We start from the raw sequence: 25,405 nt of genomic DNA on the forward strand, positions 1-25,405 counted from the left end.
CAAGGGGCTCGAAATGGAGTGTTCCTGCGCCCCAGAACCTTCTCCCTGTGTGGGCCTGGCTCCGGCCCTGGGTCTGCCTCTTACTGACGGTGATGTGGGGCAAATTAGTTATGCACTGAACCTCAGTTAGTCAGATGGGAGTGATGGTGTCTGTGCCCATGAAATACAGCTGCACAGAGCCCGGGACAATGGCCCTGGACAGAGTCCTCAGCCTTAGGTGGGGCTCTGATGGAAGGTTTGGAAGAGCAGTCTCAGTTGGTTTCTTTGCCCATCCTGACCTTGGCTTTGGATGGGAACTTGGACGAGGGTGGGGCAGAGAGGGTGGTGCGAGGACAGTTTTTAAAGCAACAAAGGCTCATACTGTGAGCTCTCCACTCTCCCAAGACCGCAGCCCCAGTCTGAGCTGTCTTCTCTGTAAACTCCCCACGCCCTCCCTCTAACCAGCCCCATAAAAAGGGAACGGGGCAGGAGGGAGTCCGGCTGAAGACTTTGTAATTTGGCTTGGAGGTGGCTCCTGTTCATTTTAACCAGGCTGTAATTACAGCTGGCACCCGACACCCCTCATTACTGGAGCCTGGAAGGAGGACTCTAATTATAGCGTGCTGGGCCCCACTGAAGCAGCGGGGGCCGGGCAGAGCTCGGAGCTGTGTGGCCAGCAAGCAGCCCTGTGGAGTGGGGCTGCCCTGGGCTCTGGGGACCTGTCCCAGGGCCCCTCGTTTCTCTTGCTTCCAGCGCCATCAGTGAACAGGGTGGGACGTAGATCCACCCAGAGGAGCCCAAGAGGTTCATCCATCAGGCAAGAAACATCTATTAAGCATCCGATGTGTGCCGAGCTGGCACTGGGGTGAGCAGTGGGCACACACGTGCCATCAGCCAGTGATGGGTGTTCAGGCAGAAAGCCCCATGAAGGCCATCGTGCTGCTGAAAACATGTGAATACATGCACACTCCGTGGCAGACAAAGCCACTGTCCCAAGCTGTGAGTGGCCCCAGTTGCCGGGTTAATCCCCTGGGAGCCCCTCCCTCAGACTCGCTTGGCACAGCAGGAGCCTTCGGACTCGCCCCAGAGCCTGCTCAGATGGCTCCGTGTTGTCACTGTCACCATGCATGTGCCCCCTGGGAGCCCAGGATCGGTGGGGACCCAGGCCTTAAACAAGGAAACATACAAATGAGCAGATAACGGAAGAGGCAGACAAGGGCTGTAAGAAGAAAAATACCAGAGGACAAGCCACGTGCCCCGTGTAGTTGGGAGGGGCACGGGCAGGACCTGGTTCTCTGAGGAGGTGACCTTTAAGGTGAGACCTGGAGACAGGGATTCAGCCAGGTGAGGGGAGTGAAGTGGGCTGGTAGAGCAGCGTTCTACGGGTCTCCCCTGGAAGCCAAGAGAAGAGTGGGGGGCTTGCGGTCTGGGGTCTCGCCCTCTGAGGTGCCCCGACGCTGGGTGGAAACAGAGAGAACACGGGACTGTGAGTCTGTAGACCCGCAGTCTGGGCCCAGCTCTGTCAGAGTGCTGTGTGACCTTAGGCCAGGCACACCTTCTCTGGGCCTTGGTGTCCCCATCTGTTTACAGTGGGGCCCCCTCAGACCACAAGCCCCACCTCTCTGCCTCACCCTGGAGGATTTGAGGAGGCTGTGGCCTGCAAGCCCTATTTAAATGCTGCATTTTGAGATCCCTAATTCTGTGAAGGGAGGGGCCAGGCAGCCAGGATGGGGGTGGGGCTGCTAGCTCCAGGCTGTCCCATCCCCTTCACTGAGTTATTAGGAGCCACCCGGAAGCAGACACAAAGGGCATTGTCCCGAGCTGGAGTCAGCTCCCAGCCCCCCAGCCGAGAACAATTGGGGAGGAAAACCAAGGCCATTTGTCCAGCTCAGAGTGCGGCAGTGACACCGGCTGGAAAAAGGCCGAGTATTTCTCAGCTAAAATTAGCCACCTACTAAACCTTTACATCAAGGGCAACCCGAAGCCTCTATTGTTTTGAACTTGGGATCCCAGGGGATGTGGGGACAGGGGGGTCACAAGAGAAACAAATGACCTTTCCCTCTTTCAGGGGCTGGACCAAGCCAGCCCTCGAGCCTGAGGGTACCCAGTTAAGGAGGAGCAGGCCAGGGGACAGAGGGGCAGAGAGGGAGGGAAGGGGCCTGGCTGCCCAAGGTTAGCGCGTGCGGGCAGCCCACACAGTCTCTGGTTCTCTACCGGAGACATTCTCTGCTTACCAGTGACGCTCACGGCACCCTGGGCTAAGCTGGGCCTCGAAGGAAGCGCAGGAGGCATAAGGAAGGAAATAACCCTTCGTCCTTTCCAGAGGAAGCGGCCAGAGTAGACGTCTCTCTCTGCTCATGGTGGACAGTTGCAGCACTGGAGTCCCGCACCCGGCTCACCACCCTTTCCCGCTGCCTAGTTCCTGTGGGCCAGTGGCCGACCCCTTAGGGACTTCAGGTAGGCAGTGGAGGTGGGTGTTGACACCAGCCTCCCAGCGTTGTTGGAAAGGTAGTACCGATGCTGTAGGTGTTAACAGAGGCCGTAATGTAACAAGGCAGCTTACACTCATAAGCCATTTTGACGCACCAGGCAGTCCTCCGAGCAATGTGTGTGTATGCACTTCATGCTTCCCAGAAATACTATTGCCCCCATTTTGCAGATAAGGAAACCGAGACCCAGAGGGGCTAAGTAGTGTGTGAGAATGCAGGTGCTGGTGACGCCATCGGTGCGGGCATTAGGAGTTACTGCTCACCAGGCCTGATTCAGGCTCAGGTAGCCGGCACTGTGCCCCCAGGTAATTCCTTTAGTTCCTTTCCCTGCCAAGGGTCTCCAGCTGAGTCATAGACGTGCTCAAGGAAAGGGAGTCAGCCTGGGTTCAGCACCATTACCTGGCGTAAAGCAGTGGGCCAGCCACAACACCTGGGACCTTGTTAGAAATGCACATTCTCGGGCCCCGCACAGGACTGCAAAGCTGGAGACCGCAGCACACTGGGCCTTGCCTGCCTCCAGGCTGTCTGGGTACAGCCTGCAATTTGAGAGCCACTGGTGCAGAGGTTAGTGAGTATGGGCCTAGAGTTAGGGAGGCCTGGATTCCGGGGCTGACAACCCTATCCTGTAACCTTGAACAAGTTCCTTAACCTTGCTGTGCCTCAGTTTCCTCATCTGCACACTGGGAGTTACAATGAGATCACATGTCCCGAAGGTTGCTGCGAGACTCTAGTTAAATGGCGGGCACCAGTGCTCTGTGCCGTGCCTGGGCCCAGGTCCACCAGTGGCCTTACTGGTTCCCCACGTGACCTGCTAGGACACGAGCTCTGTACTGAAGGGAAAGGTGGGTCTTTGTGGGCCAGGGAGCCCGTGCCCCCCAGCCTGAGTATGGCTCCCCACCCAGAGCCACCCAGCAGAACCAACAGCCCCACTCCGCCCTGCCACCCCACCCCACCCCCAGGGCTGAGCGGTCTGGAAGGCCTGGATGGGGCCTCCCAACCTGGCTGGTTCCGGTCTTTCAGAGCCTTCAGTACCAACCAAAAAGGTGCATGAAGTAGATGAGGGGCTTTCCTCCTCCCCTTTCTCAGGGAAAGAGCAAAGTTGTCTCCCTGGAAACTGGCTTTGAGAATTATAGTCTGGAGACAGAGCGATCCCCAGGCCCCAGGCTCATGCAGTCAGGGCCCTCAGCTACATGCAGGTGGCCTTGCAGTCTCCAGGAGTGGGCCTTGGCTCTTGTCCCTCACCTGCATGTTTTTGATGGCTCCTTGGAGGCCTCTGGGGAGGCATGTGCTCCTCTTCCGAGCCTTCCTCCCCCAGGGGAGGTTCATGGGGTCAGGCCAGACAGAGCACACAGCTGGCAGACCCCACTTCCCCTCCCCGGGCTCCTGGTGAAAAGCACCCCCTCTGGCACTCCCTGGCTCCCCCAAACCATCCACATGCTTTCGTGTCCTGTTGCACCTTCACACCTACAGTCCCAACTGCCTCTGAGGCTGGCACAGTGATGCTGTGCCTATCTTATGGCCCATGTCTAGGGCCCCCAGAGATGAGGCAGCTGGCCCAAAGTCTCCCGCCAGTGAGCTGGTGGCCAGCGCAGTACTATTCTGGTATTTTTCTTCCGCGGAGCCACGCTTCCATCTTTCTTTTTCCCTCTCAGACATCCTTGTTTGCCTCAAGAAATCCATGGAGTGACAAGTTGAGTGCCTGTCACGTATCAGACTGAGGAACATGGGACAGCCCCCCTGAAGTGACGAGTGGCATGCTGGGGTTGATTCAGGTTCTGCTACTCCAGGGCACTTGCTGTCTTCATGCCACTTTTCAGGGTCTTTGCTCCCCTCTGCTGGACCCAGTTGTCCCTCCCTGGAGAGGAGTCCCCTCACGGGCCATGTGGCTGTGCACCTGTCCTCCTGCCCTCAAACCCTTCCTCTGGCTGGAGCTGGGAGGCCGGGGTGAACAGGCCAAGCCCTGAGCCAAGGAGGCCCGTTGGTTACATCAGCAGGTGCAAACAAGCCGGCAGGGGGAGGGCCATGGTCCCCTGGGGTGGAGGGTGGAGCTCTATCTGCCCCACTCGAGTCTGTTTCATTCCCTCCTTCCAGCTTGCATCAGCCTTTTGCAGCTTCGAGTCATCACAGAGTGGGCGGGGCGGCAGCTGGGAGGTGGGGGCAGAGCGGAAGTGGGGAACCCAGAGGAAAACCCTGGAGCTGGTGGTCGGGATGTCAGGCCGTGCCTGGCAGCCTCGGGAAAGCATGCCCACCGTCTCTTACTGTGAAAATCAATAATCAAAATTTAGCCAGTGCACAGGGCTGCCTAGCTGGCAAAATGGTTTAACGCTTCTGACCTAAATGTTCCCCACAATCCTGGGCTGAAGCAAGTAAAAGTGACCCCATTTCCCTGCGGGAATACTGAGGCCCAGAGGGAAATGGCTTACCCAAGTTCACCTCATGAACCAAGGACAGCAACAGTGTTTTAGCCAAAGAAATAGGAGGGCTTACAGGAGCCTGGTGGATGAGCTGTCCCTGCAGTAGTTGGGGTGGACACAGTCCACAGCCATCCCTGCTGTGATTCTCTCTATGCCAACAGGATGCCAAGACAGGAGAGGTGCTGCAGCCCCCAACTGGCTGTTTGACCATGGACAAGTTCGTTCCCTTTCTTGCCTCGGGATCCCCTATGAAAACCAAGGACTGGATTCGAGTCTAAGGGCTCCACTTCCCAGAGTCTGAGCGGCCTCCCAGGTGGCCCACAGGCAGCACTGGGGCAGGGGCTGGCCAGGCATGGTGACAGTGCTGACGACAGTGGGCAAGGACCGGAGTTTTTCCACTTCGCAATGTGTTGGCAGTCGTCTTCACTTTGCAAGGAGGGGCTGCTTTGCCCTGGAGCACAAGTCTGGGAAGGCAGATGAGGCACTCTGAGAACAGGGACAACCCAGGACTTCCCAGGGCGGCGTGGGGCCAATGCGCCTGGGAGAGCAGCAGCACAGAACCACTGCCTGGTCAGGCAGGTCCAGGGCCGGAGGCTGTACCTGTATTCGTTTTGACTTTTCCGGAAGACATACAGGATACTGGGCATCTTCCTGCCCAGTGCCCAAATGTGTAAAGCCAGGCTGCTCTGCATTCCACGGTACCCCCCACGACTCATACTGTGCACAGGGGAGTCGGCCCAGCTGGCCTGTGCCCGTCTGGTGTGTGTGCTGTGCTCAGAGAGAGACGCCTGGTGCATTTTGCTTGTGGTTTAAAAGGCCTCAGCTAACAACCTTGGAAGGAAAGCAGAGAACACACAACTGCCTGTCCTGAGGCTCCTTTAAGAAACAGAATATGTGTGCCTCTAAAAAGGGCAGGGAGGACTGGTGTCCACTATGATCCTGGTAAACTGGGCATGAAAATGAGTGGTTTTTATTTTCATTTGTATTTTTCCCTAAATTAGAATGGTAAAGGGCAAAAAAGGCTGTTTTTTTTTAGAAGGGAAATGTGGTTTCTAATAGTCTCCCCAGCTTCCCTGGGAGTCTTGAGCCATTTCTTTTACTAGCTCCGCTGCCCAGGTGCTTTGTGACCTGAGGCCAGGCCATACCCTCTCTGGTCTCCATCCTAGAGGACAGCTATTAGATGGTCTCCGATGTGTTCATCAGTTGGTGCATCCTATAGGATAGAGTTTCCAGAGGGACTGGTTCCTATGGCCCAGGTCAGTCTAGCATGTGCCCACCGCCCCTGGCTCCCCCCTACAAACACCTGCCACCCCAGGTATTTCCAGAGAGGTGGGCGGCGAGTCCTGTGTCCCCAGCAGGCCCAGATAAACAAGCAGCCAGTTATTCCCAGGTCCTCAAGGAGCTTGCCTTCCAGAGAGCGGACCTGTTCAGACACAGGAAGCAAATAATCAAATACAGGAAGAAGGTAATTTCAAAGAGATGAGCCATGTCTAAACACACACACACAAGCAAAAACAAAAGCAACAAAAGACAACACACACACACACACAAAAAAAAAACAAGACAGTGTAGAGAACATCTGGGAAGGTAGAGGATGATGAATTTGCATTTGGTGGTCGGGGAAGGCCTCACTGGGGAGGCGGCAGGTGGCACTTGAACTGAGATATCAGGGACAGAATGTCAGCCACAGAATATAGGTGCATGGTTGAGGCGTGCATTCCGAAAGGAGGGAACAGCCCTGGGGTTAAGAATAAGAAGGCAGGTTCACGTTCAAAGGGCAGGAAACACTCCTGGGTGGCTCGGTGCAGTGAGCGATGCGTGAGGACCGGAAGTCTGAGGGTTCATTGGGGTTAGGGCTTCATCCCAGATGCGAATGGAAGCTGTTGGAGGGTGCAAGCAGGCGAGTGATTTATTTATATTTGGCACGATCGTCTGGGCCACTACCAGGAGACTGGATGTGAGGGGCACTGTGAGGAGGAGCGCTCTGGGTGGAAGGGCCTGGGGTGGGAGGCTGCAGGAGGCAGCGTGCATGGTCCTGCAGTTTCCAGGTTTACCTGGCAGCATGGCGGACTGGAGGCGGGGGAGGGCAAGGGGGCCTCCTGATGTGGCCTAGCAACTGGGTGTTTGGTGGTGTCTAAAACTGCAACTCAAACTTGCCCCACCCTGACTCTGGATGGGGAAAAGACGACCAAATGAAGTGACAGGTCCCCACAGGCCTGAGTCACTGCCATTGTCTTCCAGCATTGACACCGGCAGCCCTAAGAAAAGACTGGCTGGGAGCTCTGGGTGTCCAGGAGAGATGACTGTGGATCCTAACCTTGGCTGGGGTATGGGTGTGAGTGTGTGTGTTGGAGGGTGATTTCTCGGGGACTGCACCAGGCTAGCAGTGGGCCCCTCCCAGACTAGGATGGACCTATTTTCTGGGACATCTCAAACAAGTCCAGGACTTGTCAGGCCCACAGAGGATGGGAGGCCAAGTGCTGGAGTTAGGAAGCTGAGACCCTCTTCCCCTGTAGCAAGCTAGTGAACTCTGAGAGACTCTATTTGCTCAGCTGCAAAATGGGCAGGAAAAAGCTGCCCCCTGCTGGTCCCCCGGGGGCATTGCTGGCCAAAGGATTGTGGTTTAACTGGAAGAAATTTGGGTTTCTTGGTCACTGTGAGCCTGAGCATGTCTTTCACTTCTTTGAGCCTCGGTTTTCTTATCTGTGAAATGGCACAACTACTGTGCAGGACTGCTGTACCAGTGATGTCACACATTGTGTGCTGGATAAATGTTGCTGTCTGGAGTGTGAAAGATGACAGAGGCCTTTGAGTTCCTTGTCTGGGAGTGGAAGGAGAAGCAGAATGAGTCCTCCCTCCGCACCACCCAGGTCTGCAGGCACAGTGACACCCCAGGATCTGGGACTCGGAAGGGACCCAGGCCAGGCAGAGGGAGCCCAGTGGCCAGAGGAAGGGACTGGAAGGAGGGTCTAGGCCATGGGTGTGGAACACAGCTTCCCAGGTACCACTGAGAGCTGAGGGTAGACCAAGGACGCAGTGACCGAAGTGCCCCTCCTACTTGGTAGGTAGCTTGGCTCCCTCTAGAATGGGGCCCAGGCTTCAGAATGGGGCCTCCCCTGGGGCCTCATCCCCAGCCTCCCATCAGCGCCTTCGCTTGCCCCTGAGTTTTTCCAGAAGAGAGATTTCTCAGGATCAGCTGGATGCCTTCTTTAGGGTGCCAGTGCCTGCCGTAGCTGGCCATTCAAGGCCACTTCCTGTACAGGAAGTGATGTCATGGCACGGGAAGGTCTGCAGAGGGTATGGGAACGGGGCCGTGCATGGGGCCTCCTTTGTCAGGAATAACTCAAACCCCTCCTCAAGCCCTCCAGCCCCCATTTGTCATCGGTAACGGCCATTGTAACCACCTCTGAGGGGGGCCCAGCCCGAACCCCACAGCCGCCAGGAGCCAGGGCCAGATGGAAGAAGGGCTTTGTGTCCAGGGAGGGGTCCTTCCATGCGGGGTTTGTGTGTTTTTAAAACATAATAATAAACGGGCCCCTCTCCCCGCACTCCCCCCACCCCCCACGGAGCACATCAGCCTGGAAGTGAATTGAAGAGATTTTCCATGCCGTGGGAGGTCACGTCTGGCGAGAATTAGCCGGTGTCCAGGGGCTAGAGAAAGACTGTGATTGCTGATGATAAATGTGCCCAGCGTGGGGCGTTTTTCTCTCCCTCGCCTCCCTCCCCGCCCCAGTCCTGTCCCTCAGTGTGGCACCGCCTCATGCCAGCCGGCCCCAGAGACACCAGGCCCCGCTCTGCTGCAGATGCCTGCCCCCTGGGGTGGAGCCTGGAGACCCAGGCCTGGTCTTGTCACCCACCTGGGACCAAAACATGTGGGCAGGGGTGTCAAGGCCCCCCTACCAAACCGCTGCAGCCCCATGCTGAGGTCTCCGCGCTGGGCGACAGGGCGGACCAGAGCGGACCCAGCTGAGATGGTGGCAGTGCGCTTTTGTCCCAGGCGTGGGGAGGACGGAGCTCAAGCCTTTCCCCACGGCTTACCCCGAATCAGGAACTGGGCACTGGGCCCGCCGGCAATTGCTGTGCTGTGTGATGCTGCATTAGTCACGTCCCCTTTCTGAGCTGGGGGAATGGAGGGCGCCAGGCCCCTTTGAGCATCTACTTTCTGTGCTTCCAGCCTGCTGGGTCTCGGGCGGCGTAGGGTGGCTTAGGCCGAGCAACCCGCCCATGTGGGGTCCCACATGGGGTCCCAGGGTTTCCTCCACACAGCACAGCCAGAGATTTCCTGCCTGGCGCCTCCCCCTCTGCTTCACATCTGTTTGCTCAGCCGACCTTCACAGCAACACCTAAACATTGGCAGGGCCGCACCTGTTATCCCCAGTTTTACGGGTGGGGAAACTAAGGCCCTGAGAAGTAAAATGACCTTCCCAGGTCTCTATCAGGGGCAGGGTGAGGATCTGAACAAGGCCTGCTGGCTCTCGGGCTTCCCCTGGGAGCCGGGACAGTCTCCCATTCAGCAACGTCTGAACGCTGTTGTTTCAGCCTCTTCCTTCTCTCCAGTAGCTCTGGGAAATACTCTTTCTTTACCTTTGTTCTTAAGCCACGTGCTCCTCCAAGGCTCCTGGCTCCTGCTTGCTCTAGTGGCTTAGATGCCGGCACCTCATAAACAAGCCTGTGGGCTCAACTTCCTCTGCATCGGGGCCTCCCACCTGCCAAGTGGCAGCCTGGGCCTCCACATTGGGCAGTGCCGAGGCCCAGCTGCGGGGAAGAAGCGTGTGGCCCGGCACAGGTCTGTCATCGGTGGAGACTGGGCTCAGCCTCCCCACTCTGTCCTGCACGCTCCGCTACCCTCCCAGGGGACAGGTACCCTGTCCTGGTTCCCCGCGGGGAACACCGGGGAGGGTGTGGTGGACTCCCTGCCCTTCATGAGCGGCTGCCAGAACTGCAAAGGAGCCTTCACCCTGCCAGGAGCAGGGAGGTGCCTGCCAGACCCACCCTTTCCGCCTGCCCTCCCCAGCTTTTCAGTGAGCAAAACCAAAGGTGTCCGTGAGGAGGCCAGGTTGGTGGTAAGAGGATGCCATGTCTTGTGAGTATTCAAAAGGACAATGAGAAAGCCAAGGGGGGCAGGCTGCAGCCTCCAGAGGCTGGGAAGCCGTCATGGGGAGGAGGGAGCACACTGTCCTGTGTCACCTCACAGGGTAAAATTGTAGCCATGGCTGCAGCTTTAGACAGCCAAGTCCAGCTGGAAGTAAGGAAGACGTTACCATTAGGTCTGCCCCGAGGCGCACAGAGCTGAGGCAGGCAGTGGGGAGCTCCGTCCTGGGAGTGTGTGGGTCCAGGTTGGAGAAGGAGCTGAAGGGGAATGTCGTGCCGGTTGGCCCCGAGTATGACCTCGGTCCCTGTGAATCTGCTGCCCAAGGACTGGCTGCCAGGAGACCTCGCATAAGCAGGGGTAGGTGAATTAGAAGTGAGGGTTTGCCCGGTGCCCACCAGAGGTCCCACCCAGAGGCGCTGGTGGTCATTTCGAACGGAAGCGTAGGGCGGGTGAGCTGGCGCGTGGAGGGAGCCCAGCAGCTCGGAGTTCCTCTTCCTGCCTCCCCGTCGCCCCCCACGCTGTGTCTGAGACCGAAGGATGTGCTGCGTTTTGAGCCAGGAATAAAAATGGCAAGAAAGGTGACCCCCACTTGAAGCAAATTAACTTCCTGAAGATGAAATTTACACGTTGGGATGTCGTCACAGATCAACAGATTCCCCATAAGGAATCTTCACATCCCAAAGTGTTAGAAGCAGAGTACGGCTTGAGAGGTGGGGTCTGCCAACTCCCTGATGTCGCCGGCGGGCTCCCTGGGCCTGCGAGGAAGGCCCCACCGAATGCCAGGTGGTAGCCGGGGCGCAACCCAGGGCTCCTGACTTCAGTGGCGGTTCTTTCCCTGTGTGTTAACTGTCTGCGGCTGCGGCTCCCACACCTTCATTTGGGGCCAGCTGGGCCGTTTGTGTTTGCAGCTTTAAAGGCAGACTGCAGTTTTGCAGCTATAGAGCCCAGTGAGTTCCGGGTAGTAGAAAAACACACCCTGATGTGGGACATTTTCCACAGCGGGAAACTCCGATGTGGCCTGGCAAAGGCAGGGTCCCCTCCCAGTGGTGCTCTGCTCAGGGGCCTATTCCCTCTGGAAAGAAGGGGCAGTGGGGAGCGCTGTAGTGCAGCCACGGAGCCCGGTGCCCCCCACTGGAAGCCTGGCTTCCTCCCACTGACCGGTGACCCCAGGCAAGGCCCCTGGTGCTCCACATCGTCTGGGAAGTGGGAAGGTGGTCCCCACCGTGAGGGTCAGAGGGAGTAGATCGGCTGCGGCACCTGCGGCACTGGCCACCGTGGCCATGAGAGCCCGAGCCCCGTTCAGGAGGGAGGTGCAGGCATCGGACGGCCCACGTTTGCTTCTCGCCCCGCCCCGCCCTCACCTTGCGGTCCGGGCCCAGTGACTTACACCCTCTGGGGCTCAGTTTTCTCGTCGGTACTGTGAGGGTAGAACCGTGCCTAACGGGAGGGGCTGTGGTTCCAGCGGTCCGCCGAGGCACCCCGGGGTGCCACAGCAAACTCACAGGGGCGCCACGAGACATTTTTCATCCTCCAGGAAACACAGCAGCACTGGGCAGCTGCCAGCCCCTGCGACAGCTTCCAGCCCAAGACAGCTCCGTACCTTCAGCGTTGCGTCACGCGCCTGTCCTGTCACTGGCGTCATGTCTTTGCTGAGCTGGCGCTTGGGCCTTCGGGAGCACCCTGAGACAAATAACGCGGGTGGCAGTGTCCACTCTGATTCAAAGATTTGGGGACTCACAGAGCCCCCAACAGGTGCTCATACCCCATTAGTCATTGTGGCTGCTCAGGGATGGAATGCAAATTTTATTTTTTTTCTTTCAATTTATGTGCATTATTTTTTCAAATGGCTGCTAAAGTATTAGGATACACGCACAAACGCTCTTTGGATTTAACTACTTAATAAACAGAACCACTAGGAATTTCTTATGGCCTTGCAGTAAAAATACCAAGAAAAATTACTGGATAAAAATTACCAAGACGCTAAAAACCAGGAAGGTTTGGGAACCCCTCTAGGGTTGTTACCGGGTCAGTGAGTTTATGTGGAACGCTTTCTGAAAGCGTCTGGCAGAGTGAGCACCCAGGAACTCCAAGACTCCATCTCTCTGCTCCCTCCAAGCTGGCGTTTATAGGGCGGGCTCAGGTAGCCCTCATCCGGAACGCCTGTAGAGCTGCCCCCAGCTGCTAGGGCCCAAGCCAGGGCCAAGGAGGAGAGGAAGTGTCCGGCGGTTAGGGCAGGGGCCCAACTCCACTGCTACCCAAGCCCTGGCAGCAGCTTCTAGCCCCACTTTATTTATTTGCATTCACTGAGCAACTACTGCATGCTGGCCAGCCCCAAGTCTGCCAGTGGTCCCTCTTGGGGAGGAATCTCAGGTTGGCCCTTTGTTCTTCTCCCTTGTCTCCTGGCAGCGTTGGCCTCTAGGACGCCTAGGGGGTGGGGATGTTGGCAAGGGGGCAATAGCTACATCGAGAGCCACCGGCGCTGCCGTGACAGAGAGGCGCTGATGAGGATGCCCAAGCATACACCCCTGCCAAGGCCAGAGATGAATCTGTGCCAGAGCCCGGAGGAGGGGTGCGGCGGGGGGTGGGGCCTGCCGCACTAATGGATGTCTAATGTTTACTTTCCTCGGTCGAGTCTGTGCCTGCTTTATAAATACGCCGCATTAGGGTTATAAAACAAAGTCATAAATACAGCCTGCAGTGCCGCAGAGAGCCAAGGAAGCCATCACCTGGGGGCTGGGGCCCGCGTGGTTAGAAGGTAGGGCGAGCACACAGCTGTACGTACCCACGGGCTCCCACTCACCTCCTGCCGTGGCCGCCAGCCCTCAGAGGGAGGTCCAGTCCCTCCATTTCACAGACGAGAGGCCAGCAAGGCCTGGTTCAGACCCCAGGGTACCTGAGTCTGAAGCCTGAGATCGGGCCTGAGACTGAGGCAGGAAGCTGGTGGGGGGAGGTGGGCGTGGGGCCTGGCAGGTTCTCTGCGGCCCAGTGCCCACTTGGCTCCCATGCTCTCTCGCTAGAGCTGCGCGGCCTGGCAGAGAGGCCACAGTGACCCGTTTTCAGGCCACAGCTCCCTGGGCACTGTGTCATCTCAGTACCAACTGCCCAAACTCCAGGCCCCAGAGGCTACCAGTTCCCCTACAGAGGAGGTGTCTCCCTGCCTAGCAAAGGGAAGGGAGCATCAGGAATCCTCGGCGCTTTCCCGGGTGAGCTGCCCTGGCAGCAGCTGGCCTTCGGTCACTCACTTGCCTCATTTGGATGACCACTTCCCTCGGCTTTGACGCAGGAAGGATGGTTTTAGCTTCGCTGGACTTTTGGTGGGAGAGCCCGCATCGTTAGAGAGTCCCGGCCAGTGTCAGGGTGCATTAGGGTTCTCGGGGGACGCCCACAGTGCATGGAGCTACTCCAGTGAAGTGTGGAGTCCTGGGCAATGTCCCAAACACTGAAGTCTGTTTCTTGGGTTCAAACCTTTGTTCTGCCTCATGCTAGCTGTGTGCTCTTGGGCAGGTTGCTTACCCTCTCTGGCCTGAGTTTCCCCGTCAGTAAACTGGGGGCTAATATAAAATACCTCACAAAGTTGTTACAGAAATTAGGTACGTTTTCAGTGAAGTATTGTAAGCAAAGCACCTAATGTGAGTGAGCATTCCTTGTCATTTTAATGCAGTAACTACTATGTACCTACTAGGTGCTCGGCCCCTCCTAGGCACTCATGCATGTTTATCTCGTATGATCCTGACCTCTTCCGAGACGAAGCAACTAGGTTGGAGTTAAGGGACTGTCCCTGGGTCACACGGAGCACAGTGGATGGGGCTGGAGTCACACCCCTTCTCACTGGCTTTTCCTTCTCTCCCCTGAGGGTTGATCTCTGTCTCTCTGTCTCTCTCTCACTCACACACACGCGCGCGCACACGCAGCCCAGAGCCTGGAGCCGGCGACAGCCCAGGCGCTTTCAGAGCTCCAGAAGGGCCCCCAGCCTTAGCAGGAGCTGCTGGCGCACAGAGAGACAACATGGCTTGGGCACGTCAGGCGTGCCGGGTCCATCCTACACTGGAGGTCGAGTGCGTGATCCTGGGGACTTCTTGGGCCTCCAGCCCTCAGCCCCGCTTGGGGCGCCTGAGCCGCCGGTGAGGGTGGGGCGGACGCGGGCACCCCTGCGGCTTAATTTGCTGCTTCCTCTGAGCAGTTAGCAGAGGAGGACGAGCTCCCACTGCAAGTCCCTGCTGCTTGATCGGTTGGCGCTTGGCATTGGAAAGTCAATTTTCCTAAGTGGGTTTCGAACCAATAGCCCGGCCGGGCTCCCCTCCTGGCACGGGGGGGGGGGGCGGGGGGGCTGGCTGCTCCCCCTTCCTGTTTGCCTTACCTCCCGAGGTGCTCAACTTTCCAGGGGGTGGGGGGGCAGCCAGGTTTCCTGCTGGCCCTTTCGGGGAGGAGACCGGCAGCCTCATTGTGTTCCCAGCCTCCGAATTTTCCTCGTCCTTAGTGGCCTTAGGGCGGAGGGTGTGGATTTGGCTGAGGTGGGAAAGGCTAGGGGGTGGATCAGAGCCTCAGACCAGAGGAGGGAGCCTCAGGGTGGAGGCTGCTGGGAAGGTTGTCTCCTGCTCCATGCCACCACCTGCCTTGGACTTCCTGGGGGGGGGGGCGGCGGAGGAGGTGGCCTACCACACCGCACCAGGGAGCTCGGGGCCTGGTGCTGCTGCCAACCTCCCCCACCCCACACCCCTGCGGATCTTGGCCCTTCTCCCCACTTCCATCATCCTGGTTGGCTGGGACTGCAAAGAGTGGCTGGGGCTTCGGGCAGCCTCAAATGAACTATGGCATCCCCACGAGGAACCGGGGAGGGAGGCCAGCTAGCCCTAGTGCGGGGCACATGGGGGAGGGCTGGAGGGCCTCAGCGGGTCCTTGCCTGAGGGGTCACCTGACCTCCCCAGGTCACCCGATTTCTCCATCAGTAAAGACACATCACACACAACATGGCAGAGCTGGGGCTGGCTCTACAGCAGAGCCTCCTAACAGCAGGGCAGGATGGGGAAACTGAGGCCCAGGAGAGCCAGGCCTTGCTCGGGTCACAGAGGGCGTCTCTAGCAGGTCTCTTCCGGCTGTCACCTCTCTGTGCGATGGGCCCCTGAGGGCTCAGTGGGTGCCCTGGGCCTCTCAGAACCCTAACCCTCCCTCCCCCCACAGGCACTGATTCGGGCAGCGAGGTGCTCCCTGATTCCTACCAGTCAGCGCCGGCCGAGCCGCTGCCCCACTTCCTCCAGGAGCCGGAAGATGCCTACATCGTGAAGAACAAGCCGGTGGGGCTGAGCTGCCGCGCCTTCCCTGCCACGCAGATCTATTTCAAGTGCAATGGCGAGTGGGTCAGCCAGAATGACCATGTCATGCAGGAGGGCCGGGACGAGGCCACTGGTGAGTCACCCCACTCTCCTGGTCCCCAGGACACCCCAGGCCCAAGGGTGCCAGGGACATTGGGTCCTGGGCTTTGCTCCACCCTAGACTCTGTGTGAGACTTTATGCAGCCCCGCCCCGGCCTCAGTTTCCCCTCCGTGGCTCCGCCTGGATCAGCATTTCTCCAGGGGTGGGTGCATGTGCCAGCCAGACTTCGGGCTCTCAATGAACCAGCGCCCAATCCCTTGCTGAGCTGAGTGCTTGTCCCCTTTCCCAGTTTCTTCCCATCACGCCGGTGCCAGGGAGCAAGTCCAGTGGGGACCAGAGTTCTCCGCTAGCACCCCCAGCACAGGCCGTGCACGCAGTTGAACTGAGGGGCCCTGCCTGGAAGCCCTGGCCTTGGCAGCACTGGCCAGGACGCTAGGCCGAGGCTAGTTCACAGGTCTTCTCTGTTGCGGGGAGCAGCACTGTTTCCATTCACAGTGATGATACAGTGTTTCCTTCATAGAAATTGATTGTTTTAGTTTTAAAAAGGTTAATAATACTAAGTAAACAATCATAGAGGTGGCCCTAAGATGTAACCCAAATCCTGAGGGAGAGAGGAGAGTGTCCGAAGCATTCCCACCCCTTGCTTCTGAGGGGTGGGAAGCAGGAGGCACAGCCCCCAGCTCCTCACACCTCCCCAAGCCTGGCCTGCTCCAGTGGCGCCCCCAAGGCCAAGTGCAGGGGAGGCCTGTCTGTCCCCAAGCCCATCTGCAGTATAGGAATCCTTATGGGGTCTTCCTCTAGTCTTCCCCAGGAAGTCTTTCCCAAGGCTCAAGACAGGGAGGGCCCCCCCTGCAGGCCGCTGCAGGTACTGGCGGCCCCCGCCACCCACAGGCTCCCCGTGGCTCCCTACCCCAGGGCCTACCTTGGCTTCTGCTTCTGCCCGCTCTTCCTTAGCCCTCCCTTTCTCCTGCTTTTCCAGCTCCCTCCTTTTTCCTTCTGTCTCCTGCCTCCCGCTTCCCACCCTTGTCTCCTTCTGTGCCCTTTTCCTCGAGTTCTCGCGCCATCTCGCTCTCTCCCCCAACTCCCGCTTGTCTCTCTTTTTCTTTCCCTTTCTCTCTTTCAGCCTCATGCTGTGTGTCTCCTGACACTCTCTCCTACTCTCTCTCCTTCCTCCTCCCTTCCCCAACTTCTGTTTCTCTATGAAAAGCTCACACGTCGCAGAACCACCCAGGCTTAACACTATGCCCCCCACCGTACTTAATACCACTGAACTAAAAATGGTTAAAATGCTAAGTTTTAGATCATGTGTATTTTACCAAACTTTTAGAGGAGCTTTTAAAAATAGGCTTGAGTCGCATTCTCACCCAAAATCTAAAAATAAAAAAGGAATTTTTAAAAGGAAAAAAAACCATACCCCAGCTGCCCCCACTCCCTGGCTGTGTGACTCTGGGAAAGTCACCCAACCTCTCTGAGCTCATTTCTCTCTTTGTAAACTGGAGTGTTGCTAGGAGGCCCTGGTGAGGGTGGAGCACGGTGGTGCCCGGCAGCGCTGAGCACAGTGCCGGCACCGGTCGATGCCTATTTTCCCCACCCTCTTTCTGGGGTTTCTTGTCCTTTTTCTTTAAAACCTGACCTCACTTCTCTGTCTTCCTGAGCCCCTCTGGCCTGTGTCAGAGGTCAGCTCTGGGGGTCCAGGCAGAGCAAGGGGACAGTGTGCCCTGCTGGAGGCCCTCAAGCCCCTGTGATTATCAATAACAGTAACAGCGTGGCTCTTAAATCCCCACTACCAGCTGCATGAGCCCTGCCAGCCCCAGAAACTGGGGCACCATTGTCCCCGTTTGCTACAAAGGATGGACAGTGGCCCTGTGGGCGACTTCTGCAGTGGCGGTGTGGCTGGTTCAGACCGAGCTCCCCACCCCTGGCCTTTGCTGGCACTCTCTGAGGCACTGAAAGCACAGAGGATGGCAGCTTTGGGCCAGGGCGGGACTGGTGGCAGCTTGTGCCAGACGGGCAGGCAGCCCAGTTCTGTGTCCTGGCCCAGGGGCACCACCTGCTGTGCCGCCATCGTGCTGGGGAGGACACCCAGTGCCGGGGCCCCAGTCTGAGAGACCGAGGGCTGTGTCACCCAATGCCTGCTGGGACCATTACCAAGGTGTCACGACCCCCAGGATGATGGTGCCCATCTGTCCAGCTGGTGGGTGTTGCTGAGACCTGGAACCACTGTGCCAGGCTCACCACCTGGCAAAAAAGGGCCAGGGCCACTGCGAGTGGGAAGAACCCCCCACCCACTCCCAAAGCCGCTTCTTCCCTCAGTGCTCCCCAACAACAAATCCTAGCCCCTGCCATTTGTGTCCCTGGACATCCGGAGGGCGTCCCAGGGTAAGCCCCGCCCCCACAATGCAGGAGAGTTAAGGCAAGGACTTCACTGGAGCAGCCCAGAGGGACGTCACGTGTTCAGGGACAGGTCTCCCACCTGGCAGGACACCAAGAGAGCTGATCTCCGCTCTGCTTACACCCCGCTGTGGCGCTTTGGGCCTGCCTACCTGTATGACTCTCAGTCTCTCCACATGTGACGGGAAGGGGCCGGGCAGGATGCACACGCTCTGGCGGCTGGTTGTGTCCTGCCTGAGCCGTGTGCAGGGCAGAGCAAGGGCTGTGATGCCTTTAGAGTTTACCCTGAGTGTTTTACTCTGAGGAGGGTGCTGAGGCTCAGAGAGGCTGAATAACCCATTGAAGGTCACACAGCCGGGGAGTGAGAGGGAGGCCATGACTCTGACTTGTCCACCTGTCCAGCTTTATGTTTAACCACTGCACCGTAGCACCACATGTGCCTAGTCAACAGCCCTGCCCTCCGGGGGCTGATCAGAGCCCATGTGCAACCATGAAAGGTTGAGCTGGGACACGGCGTGGCAAGGAGGAGCAGCTTTAGGAATTCTGAGACAGGGGAGTCAGAGAGGGCTTCCTGGAGGAGGAAGCTTCACAGTTCTCCCACAGGCTTTGGGGAGGAACTTCAGATGAGTGCCCTGATTCAGGAAAGCTCACTTTGTTCCTGAGTATAGAAGGCTTTGTCAAGGGGCAGTTGGCAGAAGAGTGAGGGATTCCCTCTCCGTGGGCTAGTGGATGCCGCTAGCTGGGAAGGCCTCTAGGTCCTGGCAGGGAACCAGTGAGAGGTCGGGGGCTCCCAGGAAGAGGGCCTTCCCTCAGCTCCAGCTCCACAGGCCCCTGAGCCACGATCAGGGAGAGGCCGCGTGCGCTCCCCAGCTGGGTGCTGCGCCTCTCTTCTAGACGCACAGTGGACAGGCAGGGCCCCTGCTCGCTCCCCCATGGGAGACAGGCAGTCAACACCTGAGTGCGTCGGCCATCAGCCCCATTGCAGACGGTGGTCAGTGGGCCGGCAGCAGTGGTGACTGCACAGAACAATGTCCTGTGTAGGGCAGGACCAGGAGGTTGGGGGCCCAGGGGCAGGGGCCTTCCCCTCGGAAGAGAGGCCCAGCCCAAAGCTGCCTGCAAGTGCACTGGACACAGAGAGCTCACCAGAAGAGAGCTCCGGGTGAGGCACTGGGTATGCAAAGAGCCTGTGGCTGGAGGGGCAGGGTAGCAGGAGGGACTGGAAGATGAGGCTGTGGTGAGCAGACTGCAGGGCCTGGGTCTTCGTGCTGGAGCACTGGGGACGTAACCAGGGGAATGACATGCCATTTGGGCGTTCTGGAGAGCACTCACTGGCTGCGGGGTGGGAAGAGGACTGGATGGGGAAAGATGGCTGGTTTGAACCATTGCAACTCCTAGTGCTGGCTAGGGTCAGGGTGGAGGCAGAAGAGTTGAGAAAAATAGGTTAAAATGAGAGGCAGTTGGCAGAAGAGCCCAAAGACCCCGGGGGTAGGAAGGAGAGAGGTGTCGTGGTGCCGTGTCCTTCGTCGCGTGTCCTGGGCCTGCCCCGACAGTGTCGCTCTCCTCCTCCAGGCCTGCCAGTGCGAGAGGTGCAGATCGAGGTGTCTCGGCAGCAGGTGGAGGAGCTGTTCGGGCTGGAGGATTACTGGTGCCAGTGCGTGGCCTGGAGCTCTGCGGGCACCACCAGGAGTCGCCGGGCCTACGTCCGCATCGCATGTAGGCCACGCTGACAGCACCCCACTCCGTTCCCCGGACCCTCTTCCCTTCCCTGTGGATATGGGAGAGGGAATTCTATGTCTTTAGGGGTACCTGGCTGAGGACGCCCACCACAGAGACACTGGAGCCCATGGTCACCAGCTCAGTGAGGGCTTCTAGACCCAAACCCGGCCACCTCTGTCCCACAGATCTGTAGAGGCCTGTTGTCACCTACATCTATTTAAGGAAGCTGCCAGCTTCCTCACCATCCCAGACCACCATGTCCACTGGACATGCATCCCACAGTCAGGGAGGGAGCCTGGTTCCTGCAACTTCAGTTGCTAAGGCCCCACCTTGGAGAAGCTGATATTCCCTGGGTGTGCACTGCCACCTTGTGGCTAGAGCGGGGCACTTCAGTCTCCCGCTCTGTCTGGCCTCTCTGAGTGTGCCTCGCCCTCTCCCTTTCCCTTTCCCCAGATCTGCGCAAGAACTTTGACCAGGAGCCTCTGAGCAGGGAAGTACCCCATGACCACGAGGTTCTCCTGCAATGCCGCCCACCAGAGGGGGTGCCTGTGGCTGAGGTGAGAGTGGGGACAGGGGGAACCCTGGGCATGGCAGGGTTCCAGTGGGCATGGTGTTTACTGCCGGCCACGAGGCCTCGGGCCCCCAGAGCACTCCCCATCTCACAGAGAAAGGAGCTACAGCCTCCGCAGCACGCGCAGACCCCGGCTGGGCCCTCCGTGGGTAGGCCACAGGCTCCATCTCCTTCAAAGGAAGTGGCCATCCACTCCACCTGCCCCTGCCCTACGCAGCCCCCGAGGCCCAGCTTTCCGGACCACAAAGGGTCGCACACTGCGTGTGCTGCGTGTGTGCTCGCCCCACAAGCTGGCCACCCCTTCCCCGTACCACGTGGTGGTGGCGTCCCTGTGCAGTGCCCACCTGTCCCCTCTCACCACCCTTGCTGTGTTCCCACTTCTTGCACAGAGGGTCCAGGAATTAGAGCAGGGCTTGGGGACAGCTCAGCTCGGCCACCAGGGATGACAGCGGAACACAGGGCCCTGCATCTCCAGCTCGGGATCAGCCGGCCTGGCCCCAGAACTCTATTCTGACCCCGTAGCCGCCCCTGGCTAGTGCCTCTGTCTGCACAGTGGGCTTGGACAGACACGCTGCGTGACAGATCCCCTCACTGGGCTCCCACGTGGGCGGGGCCCTGGGCATGCAGGTCTTCACAGCAGCCCTGCAAGGGGGATGCTGTCCTCCGGAGTTATGGCTGGGAACACAGTGCTGGGAGGGGCGCAGTGGTGACCCAGGTGACCCAGACAGTGTGTGTCAGAGCTGGAATTTGAGCCCAGGCACCATGCCCTTAATCTCTGCCAGGCCAAGGGTGTCAGTGTGAAGACCTCCAAAAGCCCGTGCCCCTGGCTAGCACTCACTCGATACTTCCTGAGAGCCAGGCCCTCCGCTCCGGCCTTGCCCTGCTAACTCGCTCGCTCACAGCGGCTCCACAGCAGAGATGCTGCTCATTCCTTCTTGGCTTTGATGAAGTGGAGACCGAGCGTGGGTCCCTTCCCAAGGCCACCAGCTGCCAGGCGGCCATCGTACCCACTGCCTTCTGTAGTGCTCGGCACAGTGCCCGCCCCTCTGTCACCACGGGGGGTGACCTGGGTAAAGCGGCTCTCCTGTTTAAGGTCAGGCCACTTCCCAGGATGCAGGGAAGCGGGCACTGGGTCCTCATGCCCCTCCCCCCGTTCCTGCAGGTGGAATGGCTCAAGAATGAGGACGTCATTGACCCCACCCAGGACACCAACTTCCTGCTCACCATCGACCACAACCTCATCATCCGCCAGGCCCGCCTGTCGGACACGGCCAACTATACCTGCGTGGCCAGGAACATGGTGGCCACGCGCCGCAGCACCACCGCCACCGTCATTGTCTACGGTGCGGGCCAGATCGCGGGTCAGGCACAGCCGAGGGAGGGAGGAGAGCCCAGGGCAGGTGGCCACCGCCCCTCCCCCCCAGGACACCAGCAGAACCCTGGGGAAGGGGTGGGGAGGATGAAGCCCAGAGAGGAGAGGCGCCTCCACCAAGGTTGCACAGCAAACTAGTGGTCGTGTCGGTGCCTCTGAGCTCCTAGCCAGGGGCCTTCGCCCTCCTTGGACCCTGTGCCTGTTTGCTCCTGAAGGAGAAGGCCCAGGTCTCAGGGTCAGAGCTGGGGCAGAGCCCAGTTGGCACCCCCATACCCCAGCCTGCCGTCCTGGCCGAGTTAGTGTCTGCTGGCCAGGCCTGCAGGCTGCTCTTTGCTGCCACCTCTGGTGGGAAGTGGCGGAGCCACAGCTGAGACGCCTTGAGTGTTGTGGAAAGACGCCTGCAGTGGGTTCCAGTCCCAGGTCCCCTGTCACTCATGGGGTGATTCTGGCTGTCGGGCTTCTCTGGACTTCCATTTGCCGTTGTACAGTGGGGCGGGGAATGGACGATGCCCTCGTGGGTCCCCTCGGGTGCAGCCAGGTGTGCCTGCCGGCATCTGCGTCCCCAGCCCTGCAGGCCGGAGGGGTTAAAGTAGGAAGGGCCAGCCCCACAGAAGACTCACCAGGGGGGAGGGATGGGGTGTGGAGGTCCACAGGGTCGCAGAGCCAGGCTGTCGGGGTGACACCTGCTGCCCCTACAGTGAACGGCGGGTGGTCCAACTGGGAAGAGTGGTCGCCCTGCTCCAACCGCTGTGGCCGCGGCTGGCAGAAGCGCACTCGGACCTGCACCAACCCCACCCCGCTCAACGGAGGAGCCTTCTGTGAGGGCCAGGCCACCCAGAAGACCTCCTGCACCACCGTGTGCCCAGGTAAGGCCCCTGGCCAGGCCCATGCCTCCTTCCCAGCCCTAACTTCTGTGCTGTGGTGCTTGCCAGTGAGGACAGCCATTCACTCCCTGTCCTGGGAGACAGCAGGTGCTTGCCCCAGGGCCCACGGCTGGCTGAAAAGGCTGGAGTGGGCACTTACACCCCTGGCCTCCTGCCCTTCCCTGGGCGGCTGAAGAGATGGAGCCAGAGGCTCTGAGCAGCGGTCCTACCCTCAACTCTCAGCACACATCTGGCTGCTGGCCCTGATCCTCTGTCCTTCTGTCTTTGTCAGACTCCTCTCCATCTGTGTGTCTGTCCACACCTGTCTGGCTGTAGGCCTTTTGTGGTTCCGTGTTTGTATGAGCGGTGTATTTGTGGCCTTGTGTGTGCGCTTGAGCGTTGGGCTGCATCTGTGTGAGTAATGTCACACATCGACGTGGGTTCTCCGTGCCCGCCCAGGGCACCAGGGCACGTGGCCATGCATGGGTCTGGGGCTGCGTGGACATGGTGTGGGTTTCTCTTTGCGGCCTGTGCAGTGCACTGTTGTGTTCTATGGACGTAGCTGTGTTCTGCACACACATCGTGCTCACGTGTGCTCCCCCGTGCCATGTGCTGTGCCCCTGCAGTGGATGGAGCATGGACAGAGTGGAGCAAGTGGTCGGCCTGCAGCACCGAGTGTGCCCACTGGCGCAGCCGGGAATGCATGGCGCCCCCGCCCCAGAACGGGGGCCGAGACTGCAGTGGGGCTCTGCTCGACTCTCAGAACTGCACCGGGGGGCTGTGTCTGCAAGGTGAGTCCTCAGGAGGGTGGGGCCCCAGGGCGGGCCCTGATGTGCCTGGTGAGGGACACCCCGGGCTCACCCCAGGCCTCAGTGCCCAGCCTGCAGCGAAGCAGCCCCTCGGGGCCTCTGCCCACCCACCCCATCCATTGTCTCATCCGTGCCAGTCTCTGTCACCTTCTCTGCCACCTTTGCCTGCCACCTGTATCATTGTCTTTCCCTTTATTTCCCTTGACAGATAAGAAAACTCTAAGTGACCCCAAAAGCCACCGTAAGTTCCATTTCATGGCCATTCTCTCTCCTTTCTCCCTGCCTGACTTTTCCAGGGTGTGGGGGGGCCGGGCCGGGAGGTTGAGGCACCTCCCCACCAGCCTCCGCGGGGTTCCTAGGGCCCGACACTGCAGGAGTCATGGCCTCCGTTACATGCAGATAGGCGGACCCTGAGCCAACAGAGTGGCAGGCCCTAGGGCATCAGCTGACCCTCGAATTACAGAAGAAACTGGGTCTCAGAGAGAAGGGACTTACCCCGGGATCCAGCCCGGGCTTCATCTGAAACCCGGGGGTTGACCTGTCTTCCTGGTTAAACCTGGAGCTCTAAGCCCCATGCCCTTGGCCACCCCCTCTGGGACAGGGCAGGCCCACCCATCAGGGCACCCACCCTGCATGGTCTTCCCCCCAGCAGCTGGGCCCAAGCCTCCCAAGTTCCATGGGCTGCCTACAGCCCAAGGGCCTCAGAGTCTGGTCCCCAGAGGCTGCGCTGCCCTAATATTAGAGCAATAAAGCCGCTTGGGGGAGATTGGCCTGTTGTAATTAAACCCCAGTTTCCAAATAATTGTGGAGTCATAAAGTCAGCAGTGAGCCCCTCAGCCCAGCTCACTGTGGGGCCAAGCTGTTGACTAATTAGAGAAGGTAAATCTTCAGGCCAGTGGCCCCCAGTGGTTAGCAAGGACATCTGGGGAGTGCACACAGGTGCCGCCTGTATCCACCGTGCTAGCCACCAGCTGTGTGTGGCTATTTAAACTTATGTTTGCCTTAATTATAAAGTTAAATACATGTTAAAATTCAGTTCCTAAGTCTCGCTGGCCACAGTTCAGTTGTCCGGTGGCCATGTGGCTGGTGGCTACCACAGCTCGGACACGGCACGTTTCCATCATTGTAGGAAGTTCAGCAGGACAGCCTTACTAGCCCGAGTCCTGACCCTGACCGCTTCCTACCTGGCTATGTGGGGTGATTTCCAGATGCGCAGCAGCCCAGTGGCCCGCCTGGGGGAGGGGACTGTAGCTCAGGCTGCCTCCCCGAGCCCCTTCCTTCCCCTCCACCTGCTCACCTCCTCTTCTGCTTCTCTCCCCTCCTGCCTCTCCACCTCCACCTCCACCTCCACCTTCCATCCTTCGGGACAGAATGGGAGATCATGGGGATGGGGGGCGGTTCAGAGCCACCACTTGCGAGCATTGCCAGGCACGCGTGGCCCTCTGGTCCTCTGGAGATTGCCACAGGCTGCAAGTGAGACCGGTGTTGACCCTGGCTCCAACAGGACAGACTGTGGCCCCGGTGGCCAAACCACAGACCTGACCCCTCCTCAGCGGTGGGCTATGGTTTACTCTCCGGGGTGACCAAGAGTCACTTTGCCTCTCCTTGCCACACTGAGAGGGGAGCAGGGCAGAGGTTTTGAGACCATTTTACCTATAGAGACTGGTGCTCAGAGAGGTCCAAGCCTTGCCCAAGGTCACTGCCTTTCATGGCAGGAGTCAGACTAGCACCCAGGCCCTGCTTCTGCACAGGGACCCTGGGCCTCCCTGGCTCCCCCAGGACTTGGGTCTCTGCCCCTGCCCCTCACGCAGCCCTCCTGTCCCTGCAGTCCTGGAGTCCTCGGGGGATGTGGCCTTGTATGCCGGCATCGTGGTGTCTGTCCTCGTGCTGGTGGCCGTCCTCATGGTGGTGGGGGTGGTGGTGTACCGCCGCAAGTGCCACGACTCGGATGCTGACATCACTGATTCGTCCGCCGCCCTGACCGGAGGCTTCCACCCAGTCAACTTCAAGACCTCAAGGCCCAGTAAGAACCTGGGACGCCTTGGTTGGCGGGGGTGACAGGGCGCCCCGTGGGCCGTGGTAGATAGATCAGCTGGACCCGAGTGGGGGCTCTTGACTCTGCCTGGGGTTTTTCAGTCACTCCCAGAGATAACTCTGTAGGTTGGTGCGGATTAGAGAGGTGCAGGAAAGGAGGGGCGGCGAGTCCCCCAAGACCTTTGCAGCTGGGTATTTGGCAGCCGGGGGGGGGGGGTGAGGGATTTGTGAGAGCGGGGTCCCTGGCAGGAGCACGTGGGGCCGAGCCAGTGAGGCACGCCTGGGCCTGACTGTAGCCGCCACCG

The 25,405-nt window shown here is 59.1% G+C and overlaps 1 protein-coding gene across 2 annotated transcripts in view; it reads left to right on the top strand.

The window, feature by feature from the left end:
• The window catches only part of UNC5B (unc-5 netrin receptor B), an 80,577-nt gene that overhangs the window by 46,865 nt on the left and 8,307 nt on the right, over positions 1 to 25,405 (top strand). The window contains exons 2-9 of one of the 2 annotated variants that reach the window (XM_037055821.1): positions 15,153 to 15,377; positions 19,305 to 19,448; positions 19,905 to 20,008; positions 21,185 to 21,365; positions 22,093 to 22,260; positions 22,884 to 23,048; positions 23,275 to 23,307; positions 24,895 to 25,089. In XM_037055821.1, the coding sequence (XP_036911716.1) occupies positions 15,153 to 15,377; positions 19,305 to 19,448; positions 19,905 to 20,008; positions 21,185 to 21,365; positions 22,093 to 22,260; positions 22,884 to 23,048; positions 23,275 to 23,307; positions 24,895 to 25,089 (1,215 nt within the window). The remainder of the gene's footprint in view (positions 1 to 15,152; positions 15,378 to 19,304; positions 19,449 to 19,904; positions 20,009 to 21,184; positions 21,366 to 22,092; positions 22,261 to 22,883; positions 23,049 to 23,274; positions 23,308 to 24,894; positions 25,090 to 25,405) is intronic. The other variant, XM_037055823.1, reaches the window with a different exon arrangement.

This window comes from Sturnira hondurensis, unplaced genomic scaffold, assembly GCF_014824575.4.
Source record: "Sturnira hondurensis isolate 20B ecotype Veracruz unplaced genomic scaffold, ASM1482457v3 Scaffold0008761, whole genome shotgun sequence".
In the NCBI taxonomy this organism is placed as follows: Eukaryota; Metazoa; Chordata; class Mammalia; order Chiroptera; family Phyllostomidae; genus Sturnira; species Sturnira hondurensis.